Source organism: Trifolium pratense, linkage group LG2, assembly GCF_020283565.1.
Source record: "Trifolium pratense cultivar HEN17-A07 linkage group LG2, ARS_RC_1.1, whole genome shotgun sequence".
Lineage (NCBI taxonomy): Eukaryota > Viridiplantae > Streptophyta > Magnoliopsida > Fabales > Fabaceae > Trifolium > Trifolium pratense.
This window is the reverse complement of record NC_060060.1, coordinates 57,004,047-57,015,663: the sequence shown is the minus strand read 5'-3', so window position 1 is coordinate 57,015,663 and position 11,617 is coordinate 57,004,047. Positions and strand designations below refer to the sequence as shown.

At 31.6% G+C, this 11,617-nt stretch overlaps 2 protein-coding genes across 3 annotated transcripts; one reads left to right on the top strand and one right to left on the bottom strand.

Annotated features, from left to right (window-relative positions):
• The first annotated feature begins 418 nt into the window (after positions 1 to 418).
• LOC123910194 lies at positions 419 to 5,094 on the top strand. 2 transcript variants are annotated; one of them, XM_045961276.1, is made up of 4 exons: positions 419 to 691; positions 1,435 to 1,974; positions 2,095 to 2,138; positions 2,249 to 2,545. In XM_045961276.1, exons 1-4 carry the CDS (start codon positions 589 to 591, stop codon positions 2,339 to 2,341), a joined length of 780 nt encoding a protein of 259 aa, XP_045817232.1. In that variant the 5' UTR covers positions 419 to 588; the 3' UTR covers positions 2,342 to 2,545. The 2 variants fall into 2 exon arrangements, with proteins under 2 accessions (XP_045817232.1, XP_045817231.1); XM_045961275.1 differs by having other exon boundaries at positions 424 to 691; positions 1,435 to 2,138; positions 2,249 to 5,094.
• Positions 3,990 to 6,283, bottom strand: LOC123910195. The gene is made up of 3 exons (XM_045961277.1): positions 6,100 to 6,283; positions 4,819 to 5,067; positions 3,990 to 4,484 (listed from the first exon to the last, which is right to left on the bottom strand). The coding sequence occupies exons 2-3, from the start codon at positions 5,035 to 5,037 to the stop codon at positions 4,371 to 4,373; spliced, it is 333 nt and encodes a 110-aa protein (XP_045817233.1). The 5' UTR covers positions 5,038 to 5,067; positions 6,100 to 6,283; the 3' UTR covers positions 3,990 to 4,370.
• Between the last annotated feature and the right edge of the window lie 5,334 nt (positions 6,284 to 11,617).

Below are 11,617 nucleotides of genomic sequence, written 5' to 3'. Positions count from 1 at the left end.
CATTTTATAGTCATCTTATTTTTATTTTTTCTTGACAATATAGTCATCTTATTTTATTATCCCAAAAATCTTACATCCATCGAATGAGATAGCTACTCATTAGTCATTACAAATGAGTTAATTAGTTTACTCAAGAGTAAAAATATCTTAACAATCTGTACCAAAAAAATCTTGATATCCATATTTATATTTCTAAATTTCCAATAATTCTGAAATTTGAAAATTTCCTTCCGTAATATTTTCACAAAGTTTGACTCTATATAATTCATATAATAATTATTTTAGTAATCCTCAACCTTTAATTAATTTTAAATTGACCAATTTTAATTTCAATTTGATTTTCACGCAATAAAACAATCTCAACAATTTATTTTAATCAGACGACTCAAAGCCATAACAGGATAGCAGAAAATCTTGTTCCTTTTTTCACGCTCCTACTAGCTACTCTACTCCCTCCACTACATATATTCAAAACACAATTGAACCAAATTTCATTTTTCATTTCACTGACCCATTAACAGTTTTTAAGGCTCCAACGTAAGACAATAGTGTGAGTGAGACAAAAGGGTTGTGTTTTGTACCTCAATCATGCCTTCAGGTCCTAAGAAGAGAAAAGCTGCTAGGAGAAAGAAGGAAAAGGAAAACAACAACATTAACATCAACCTTTCATCAACCAATAACCCTCTTCAAGGTATGTACTTTGTCCAATGTATTCTTATGTTTGGATTTACGTTTGTTGGATGTAAAAGTGATTGTAGATACATAAATTTGATTCTGACATGTTTGGTTATTATTACTTATTAGTGAGTATAATTGATTTTGCTTTTAAATGTCATTTCGAGTCTTAAATTTGTTTTTATCTAAAACATAAATATTTTCATTCAGATCAATTTAATCAAAATCAATTTGACTAAAATCAGTTTTACAAATCAATTCATTCAAAATCAGTTTTCATTTGAAACAAACACACCTTATGGATTACCAATCATTAATTGTTGGTTAAGTGAGGACCACGGTTCGATCCCCGCACCTACGATTGGGAGGGGTCTGAAACCGCTTGATTCCAGAACTGACTCCTGAACCAGATTAAACCGGTGGTGAAAGCCAATTAAAAAAACACACCTTAGGGATTTTTAAAAGCATGTGCAATTCTAACTGTCAATTAATCATACATGGGTTCTTTTCAATTATATATTGTATCAGATGTTTATCAAGTTTTTGAAATTATATTTTTTTTTATCTGTTTGGTTAATTTGGGTACATTGGGTGTTTGTTAATTATTCTTGTTCAATTTTGTTGTGTTTTTTAGGTCAATTTGGGTAGATAGGTGTATCTGTTAATAGTTCTTGCCTTGTATTACTTTGATTCGGATTTTTTTTTGGGCTGGTTTTAGTTAGTTGATAATAGTTTGATTGATTATGTGAAAAATGTTAGGAAATGATGATTTGAAGTACCAAAATGAGGTGGAAGAGAGAGGCCTGTCAGCTGTTCGACCAAATGCTTCTGATGTGAAGTCTGTGGAAGAAGTTTGTGGCGATTTTAAGATTGAAAAAGTGTTAGAAGGGAAGGAGGACAGTTTTGTTACGATAAAGAGAGATTTGAAATCTGAGGATAGTTATGAGAAAGAAAATGGAAAGCCTGAGCATATTGAAACTGCTATCGAATCATGTTATGAGAGTGAGAACTGCGGTGGCATTTCTAACGGTGAATCCTTGGCTGAGAAGAACTCAAAGGACGAGCTTTATAATTTCCTTGAAGAGGAAACCGTATGTCACGAAATGGTCAAATCGGATGATTCTTCAGCTTCTGATATGACTGCGGTTAAAATAAATTCACTTGTTCAACTTGAAGAGACTGGTGGCAATTCAGCGGCCAAAGATTCTGTTAATTCAGTTAAGACTGTGGCTTCTCTGTCTGAGGCAGAAAAGTGTGATACTGGACTTGCCCCTCTTCCTGAAGTGACTGATCTTGCTGGTAAGATGAATGAGGATAGTGTGTATCCTTTAACAAATGAGAATGCTACATCAAGTTTGGAGGAACCTAAGTCAAAGGAATCTAACAGTGAAGTGTTAACTTCATCATTTAATGGTGCAGTGCATACTAAGGATTCTGAGGCCCCAAAAAGCACCAAAAATCAGGTTTTGCATTTTTTTCTGTTGTATGCATGTTTCATTACATAAGTATGGATTGTCTTTTTTTGTTTAAAATTCCTTTTAGTTATATTTTTCTTTGTTGATATGATATCCAGCCTTCAGTAAGCTCAGCTCCAAATTTGGTGCGAAAGACTTCATGGTGGAGTTGCTGTGGAATATTTGAAGTTCTGTCGGGTTCAGATAGATAATTTCAGGTTTGACCTCTTAAGTTATTCTACCTTGTAAAGCGGTTTGTTGCGGCTCTTTTAACTTAAAAGGTTGTGTTTGATGACGTATATGCTCATTGCTCACCTCTTATATAGACTGACTTGTGGTTGTCTTAATTACTTACCCTGTTACATGATTTCTAACTGGTTTGTTCTTGGCATTTAATTAATTATAAATTATAAATTATTAGAGAGACTGTTGGTGGTATTTCTTTCATGTTGTGATTTCACCATTTTTGCGATATTTTTTGAGATTTCATTTTCATACAATTCTGCATGCAATCTGGATCGCCAGGCCTGTGTCAAATTGTGGAATTGCACGATCTTTAGATTTAAATCACCATTTTAACAACATTGCTCTCATCCACTCTTGGAATTGTTGCACATCTTATTTTGTTTTCAGTTTTTCTGGTCTTACTTATAATAAATTTATTGTTCTAAACTGTGAGAAATGTGGTCTGGTTCCTGCTGTGGTTCACTCGAAAAATGAAAATGAGTTTACTTTTGACAAATGGAAAAATCATTCATCGGTTTCGATATCTAGTTGTAAGTAGTACATATTGCCTAGTCAATAGTCATACAATAAGGGCACAAATTTGCCCATTGGATTAGTTCTCAATCCAACACACCTCGAAGTACTTGAATCACTTTGATGATCCTATATTCAAATGCACATGGTTAGTTAAGATGTTACTTCTTAGTCCTATGTGTTGTTTGTATCAATTGATTTTTAAGTTGCAATATTCTTTCTGATCATGTATTTATTGGGATTATCTGTGCAGTCTATCGCCATATTATTATACTGTATGGTTTATAATTTATACATTTTGACCGTGTAAATCATGTTATGGTTTATAATATCTGTTTTCTGCTTTTACTGCACAAATATAAGGCGAGGATCTCAACTTATAAGTCACTAATGGAATGAAACTGAATCAATTCCAAACATCAGATCTTGACACATAAGTTGAGCTTTACCAAGTTTAAATAACTTATTTTGTTTTTGTGTGCGTAAACTATATACCCGTATAAAATTGTAGAGACTAATTTCTCAAGTAGACATCTAAGTTTATCAAAGTTTTATTTTGTTATAAAATTGACTTGAAACTTAAATCTAATATTTTTCAACTTATTGTCATAAGCTCGGCGTTACTAGTAAACAACCTGAACATATGTAGTTCAAAAGCAAAATAATTAAATTACAATTTGAACTTTTTTTTAAAATCAATCTTTTTTTGCTTAAAAAAAAATCTTAAAAATGCATTATGCTTAATTTTCCCCACTTTTCAAAGGGATATACTTGTTAGCAATTGAGCAACTTCCATAGGGTTAAGTTGATAATAAAGCAGCCTCTAACTCAAATGCAAAAGAAAAAGTCTAAAACCCATAAAAAGTTCGAGGAAAAATTGATGAAAAAAAAATCAACCGGAAAAAGGAAGAAAAGAAATACTCGAGGCAAATATGAAACCAAAGTCACAATTGGACTACTAAAGCAACTGATCAAAGTTAAACTTGATGGTGAGTGTTGAACAAATAAGTCTTTGCCCGCCAACACTCCAATTAGGCATGTAATAAAAATTCGGACCACGATTAGATCGGAAGGTTAAAATTACACAATACTAAAATAAACTATAAACTATCTCAGAAAGCCATTAACCCTAAAACAAAGGTCTATTACACAATGACAATAGTTGCTGTGAAGAGACATGGAAATACATTAACCCTGAAACAAAGGTCTATTACACAATGACAATAGTTCTTGTTATTACAAAAAAACATGAAGTAAGGCATAAATATTATAGTTTTTTCATCCTCCTTGATGCTTACTCCTCTTTTTATTTGAAATTTTCAATCTTAATAAATAGCTACAAAACTATTTTCATTATGTAGAAACTTCCAATCAACCAAAACCAACTGCTTTGGTGATTACCAATAGTGTGCGTGAAAAAACCCTTCTTTGGGGTAGTACAAAGCCAAGTTTCATACATGCAAAAATCAATACAGCCAATCATTATGATCGATAAACCTCAGGAAGCTGAAGACCAACACTTGCAGCAGATTTTCCAAGTGTCCTTTTCACTTCATCTGATCTATCAATTGCAATGTTATACGAGAAAAGTAAATCCTGCAAGATTGTTGACAATGATTCATGGTCAGAAAGCCAGCCAAATAAAGTGTAGTTTTTTCCTAGTAATGATTTACACTACAAACATAAAATGAGTCAACTTGGATCCAACTTGGCTATGCTGAATTGCTCATCACTAGCAAAAAATACATTACATCCTCTTCTACACCTCTTACTTTTATTTTGCAATATACATACAACAAAATCCGTTGACATCTCGTTAAGTCTTAAACTGAATGAGTTTGTGTCATTTAACCAATCAGAACAATGTACAGAGGCTTATACAATACAAGTGACTGTTTGAAGGGAAAATACAATAAAAACAAAGTAATACCTTGTGATGGTGCACACTGTTAAGCAGCAAAGTATAATCGCGAGCAAGCTTTATTTTCTGTTGGACAGCCACACCATCAGACAGATTTCGGTTCTTGTGGAATTCGGAGGTTACATATTCTAAAAAATGTCTCTTGTTCTCTTCTTTCCCAATATGCTTCTTGACTGCCTTGAGAAGATGGCGATAGATGTTAGCTGTTTGGAAGACTTCGCTTCTCATTCTTTTTCTATGAATATCCACAATCTATTACTGCAAGGGATGACATATTTAAAATAGAACATAATTTAGGAACTTTGTTACAAAAGAAAGAAAATTAGGAACCTAAAAATTGGGAGACGAGTGTTCCCTCCTCTCTCTCTTTCTCACACATATGCACACTAGGATGAAAGAAATTCAATTAGAGAGAACAAAGAAGGATTCCAACGAAAAAAAGGAGTGTACAGCCTTCCTCCCAAAAAGGAGCAAAGACGCAAAGAAAAGACAAAGAAACTTTCACACTATAAGGATCATCAATTCCTTTATATATTTGATTCCACGACTATTAATATCAGTTAGTTTAGTCGGTGAATTAGTTCAGAATCAGTTACTACTGCAATTCAATCAGCTCATTACATAAGTTGTACTAGTTGTAATCATTGATTCTTGTAATGATTAAGAAAACAAAATTCTCCATCCAATTCATAGGATGGTCAGGACTCCACAAATTGAGATCTGGTTTATCACCGCTATTTTAAGTTTCACGATTCCCTTCTCCGATTTCTCCAATTGAAAACCAGAGCTCCACTCCTTCTCTATCTTCCTCTTCTTTCCTGGATTACTCAGCCAATCTGCCGGATCCCCGCTTTTAGCTTATCATTTTTCTCTTAATTTTACTCTTGTCATCTTAATTGAAAAAAAAAACTATTAATTACACATATTTTTCATGTGATTTCATATTTATAAGCTAGTTTAACCGCTGCTAATTTTACCAAACACTACAAGTTCAATCAACTAGTTTATCTACCATAAGCTATAAACTTGTTTATAAGTTATTTGCTATAAGTTCATCTGTTATAAGCTAGTTTATCAGTTTTCGGTTATTATTTGCCAAACATAGCCTTGGTGAAACATTAAGACTTCAAAAAAGAAATCATGAACACATTAAAGCTTTTCACACCCAATAGTCAAACAGTATATATATATATATATTTTTTCATTTTGTGAGAAACAACCATGAAGAACATTTTGTCAAACAGTTTACGTGCAATATATAAAACTAAAAAAAAGAGTGAGAATGGTCACCTGAAATGAAAGAGATGGAAAAGTGAAATAAGTTATTAAGTAGACCCTTGCTGCTGAAACGGTTTTGCTATGTTGGGAAATTCTTCGATTCGGGGCTGAAACGATTGTGGTGGCACACTGCTTTTGGGTTGCGATTTTGGCGTTTGCGTCCAAAAACTAAACAATTTTATCAAATTATCAAGGAAACAGACGGTGATGTAGCAAACAATTGCAAATTGGTCCTTATTTTTTAAATTTTAAATTTGTTTCAAATGTTTTTAAAATTTATAAATGTGGCCTAAAATGAGGATGGAAACTTCTATTACTCTATTCAAACACACATATCTATAACATTAATAAAGGGAAAACACTTTTTTTGGTGTAACCTTTTTTTAAAATACCATAAATACCCTTCCCTTAGTATTTTTTTTTTCACACCATAACTTCCAAAACCAACTTTTTATTTTTTAAACTCTTTTTAACTTCCAAACCATCCATTTATTCCATTCATTTTATTTACACATCTTCATTCTTCCTATTTTTCTTCAAGATTATTAAAAATGATATGTCTACGTGCCCACTATTCGGAGAGGTTAGGGCGATGTTGGCAAATGATGAAAGACATATATGCACATGAAAGTTAATGCAAAGAATGGTGAAATGTTCATCTTATGTATATGTATATATGTATGGCAACGACAATTGTAAATTGTGTAAACTTGATTATTAAAAAAAATTACATGAAGTATAACCACCACACCCACATTCGGTTATTCAAAAAGATAAAGGGGAAGAGGAATTGGTTATTTTGCAATGCTCTCATATCTATGAGAGAAATCTCACAATGATAGAAGAAAGGTATGACTTTCAACTCTCATCATGACTAATTGCAAGGACTTTACTATTATTTTTTTTCCTCACTCTCTCATTTCTTCTCTCTGTGTCTTCTTCTATCTTTGGTTTCTCCATATTTGTCTCTCATTTCATTTATTTATTTTTTGTTAATTCAATTCCTTTAAATGACTAACAAAAGAAATATTTACTTCCACAAAGACATAGAAAATGTCATAATTGTAGACAGAAAAGATGTATGACATTATTTCTTTTTCTTTGTGATATTGTTGTTCTAATTCAATCATTTTCTTCATTAGAGTAAATTTCAAATTTAAATCTTCCACCATCCTATTTCTAAACTTTCATATTTATATATGTCTATGAGTGATGTTTATATTTATATCGGGTATACATTGGAATGGTGGGAAGAGAAATTGAAAATTATATTAAAATATAATTAGATATTTCAATTATAATGCAATCATTTCATTCATTTTTTTACTTTTAATTATAAAGAACTCATTATATTGAACTATTCATTTGTTTTTCTCAACGTTGTTATTTTGTTTTTCTTACCATAACTTTTCTTTCTTTTGCAAAAAATAAAAATCAGTAGTGTTCTTTTTATTCAAATTCTTTTCATTGAATTTTGATTTGAATCTTGATGTAAACCGTATTTGGGATGACCTTTTTATTTTACTTTAAATGTTTTGGTGTGAACAATTTTTTTTCTCCCGAATTTAAAGTTTGAGAGTTGAGTATGTGGTATCAAACATTGAAATTTATATTAGATTATTATTGGTTAAGTTTTCATTTTAAATTTTCATGTTGAATTGATTGACATGTGTATATTTTTTTCTTTAGTCAAACCTGACAGAATGTTAATTTCTTTTGATATTATAAAAGGAAATTTTGAGACTAATGGTGCATGAAAAACAAAGGTAATTAAAGAGAAAAGTAATAATTAACAACCATAAAAGAGATGACTCAGGAGAGACAATTGAAGGGTTGGAATGGAGACGACGGGTGGAGGCAACAAATACAAAGATATAGACAAAGAGCGAGAGTGGGAGATAAAAAAGTAGTCTTCTATAATGATGTGAAAGATGTACATGTTTTTCTTTGTATTTTTCGATTGGTTTAATGAGTTTCTTATGTTGTCTTATTGTTTGTCTTTCTTTTAGTACTACTCAATTTTTAGTTACTTTTCCTATTCAATAAATATTTTTTTGATTTTTTTTTTTGTTGAGTAAATCTAATGTTCAAAAAGTATAATATTTCTTGATTTCATAAAGTTTATCATGCATAGGAGGAATTTTTTTAGGTTGTGTACGTGAAAGTTGATTACTTGATAAAATGTTAGCCCATTTCCTTTTAAATATTTTAACAATCAACTTTGAAATAATTTATCAAATCAACACTATAGGTTGTTGTTTTCTTTAAATATAAGTTCAATAGGAAATTGCAGTCTCAAATCACTCACAATGAAGATGGTGAAGAAAATAATGGCGTGAACAAACAAATGTTATGAGTATGCATATTTTAAATTAACATGTGCATTTTTTTATAGGGTCAAACAAGTGCATTTTCTTAGTAGTATATTATTTGTAATTTTTTGCCTTTATGACATGTTAAATCATTCCTTTATGTCATGGTTTGATGAAAAATATAAGAGTATTCATCTCTTGAATTACCTCATGATTAAAGTTGTATATAAGAATATCAAGTCCTTACATTTTAGTGATGTTTTGTTAACTCTTGATTGAATTTATGTTCAACCTTCATGTTAAGTAGCATTGTCGATGACAAAAAAAAAAGGAGTAAATGTGAACGTTTATTTTTGTATAATGCAATTTTCTATCCAAAGTTTCATTCAAGTATGGATAATGTGAATGTTTGTCTTCACAAATTAATGTATGATCATGGGATCAACAAACATATACGTGGAGCAAGTGCTTTCTATTGGAGTATTTGGGAAAAAGAATAAAATTTTTGTTTTCTTTTCTCTTTCAATTTATGCTACAATGTTTATATTTTTCAAGTGGTTTAATAGCTTCTTATTTGATTTCTATTGCTAACATGTTTGTTTTTTAAGTTTTTTGTATTACTTATGGTGCTGAATTTTTTTTGTCTTATTTCTACTCAATGTGTGTATTTTTCAAATGATTTTTTTCCACACATAATAGCAAAATATATACACATTAGCAGAATAAAAAATACGAATCACACAAACGGGCACGGAACGTGCCCGTTTGGCCACTAGTTTAACAATAATGGTGATTCAAATACAATCATTTGAATTACTTATAATTTTTTTTCGTCTACAAAAGCGTCGGTAATTATCGAACCTAGTACCTTATACGTACTACTCAAATTTCTTACTATTATACCAACTTTAGTAACTTAAGTTACATAAAATTTTAAATCTCTAAATATTTTAATTACTCCAAAGAAACGTATTCTGATTCTAAGTCACACATGAAAGTGATTTGGAGAACACCACAACAAGTGAAAAAATGTTTGTGGACGTTTCTCATTGAATATAAGTGAACATTTGCATTAATTTCTTTTTAAGGTTATGCAAAATAATTTATGCAAATAAATAAATTTTTATATATTATTTATAAGCGTGTCAAGACAATTTATGAAAAAACAGCTCATAAAAATATAATTTTCGGTAGTAAAAACTTATAAATTAAGTTAAAAGCTTATTTATTTGCATAAACTATTTTTGATAAGTTCTATATAAACAGGTCCTCAACTTGAAACAAAATTGGTCATTTTGAGTTAAAATATTAAGAAAAATAAATCAAAATGCATCCTTAAACTCGGGTGGTGCAATTTTTACAACAAATTTGTCGTATATTTAAGCATTTTTCTTTGATAAAATTACTAATTAGTAAAATAAGAAAAATATTGACACTTCACATAAAAAAAATAAAAAAAATATTGACACTTAAATTCGGAAATTTAAATATTAAATATATGTTCTTTGATAATTTCTATAATATTATAATATTTTATTGTATTCATTGTAATTGAAAAAATTAATTGAAAGGCAAATCACTTTTTTTTTTTTTTTTTGATAATCAAAATTTTATTATAAGGGAGTACAAATGGGTACTCAAACCCTTACAACAAAGAGCACTAAACTAAGTGCTCATAATACAAGACATAAGATTTAAACACCAAAAAGGAAAAGGAGTACAAGACCTACGCCCATACCGACTAGTGAACCACAACCAAAAATGAAGTTTGATTGTCTCCAATAACGACGAAACATCCGGAATATTGCCCTTAAAAATTACTTTATTGCGAAGATTCCAAATATTCCAAGTGGTTGCCAACCATACCAAGTACCGGACACGACCTTTGTCTTTCATTTTGAACAAATCACCAAATAAAAGAAAATGATCTCTACCTCCGACTCCGGTTTGTAACGATGTCCCTAACCAAGATAAAATTTTGTTCCTTACTCCCTTACTAAAAGGACATGAAAAGAAAAGATGATTTTCATCCTCAGCTTGTTGAAAACAAAAGACACATGATAATTCATGATGATTTGTCAAAATACCACGGTGATGAAGAGCTGCTCTAGTTGGTAATCTGTTTAATAATAACCTCCAACCGAAAACATTTACTTTCGAAGGAACATCCGACTTCCAAAGACGCTGAATGGCCTCGAGCACATGAGCATCTTGAAGCTCTACCTTCCGCAGGTCTAATAAATACGTGTAACATGATTTAACCGTGAACAACCCATTCGAATCCGGAATCCAGCGCCACTGATCGTGATTATTGTCGTGAAGGGAAAAACCATCGAACAGACCTTGTAATTCAGTAAGCTGCTGAGCTTCGTTCACACTCAACGATTCAGACCTATTCCACCTCCATAATGGCACTAAACCATTTCCTCGTAGACGTTCAGAAACCTTAACATTCTTGATCGCTTCTTTAGCATACAAATCAGGAAAAAGATCACAAAAAGCCTGGTTTCCGTACCATTTAAATTGCCAAAACCCAATGTTATTACCGTTACCAACGCAACAACTAATATTGGATTTAAACCAACTATCACTCATCCCGCGCCCGAGCTAATATCACGCCACCACAAAGAAGAGTGTGCACTAGGCGTAATATCAATACCACTCAGCAATAGAGAAGGTAGGTGACCATAACGGTAACGAAGCAAGTCAGCCCAAATTGCATTATCGTGATTCAAAAAACGTCACTTCCACTTGCTAAGCAAAGCCAAATTAAAGAGTTCAAGATTTTTTACCCCTAAACCACCTTTCTCCTTAGGTAAACAAATTTGATCCCATTTAACCCAGCATACCTTTCTCTCCTCTGCACCACCACCCCACAAAAAGTTCCGCTGAATTTTCTCGATACTTTTTAGCACACAACAAGGAGCCCTGAAAAAAGAGAAAAAATAAAGAGGTATACTAGCCAAAACAGAATTGATCAGAGTGATGCGACCACCGAAGGACAAATGTCGGCTATGCCAAGAATTCAAACGTTTAGTCATAGCCTCCACAACAGGTTTCCAAGTCTCTCTTCTTCGTGGATTAGCTCCTACCGGTATTCCCAAAAGTTTAAAGGGAATTGTCGCCGTATTACAAGCTAAAAAAGAGGCCCCAGCTTCAAGAATTCTTGCACCCACATTGATACCGTAGAGTTTACTCTTCACAAAATTAATTTTTAA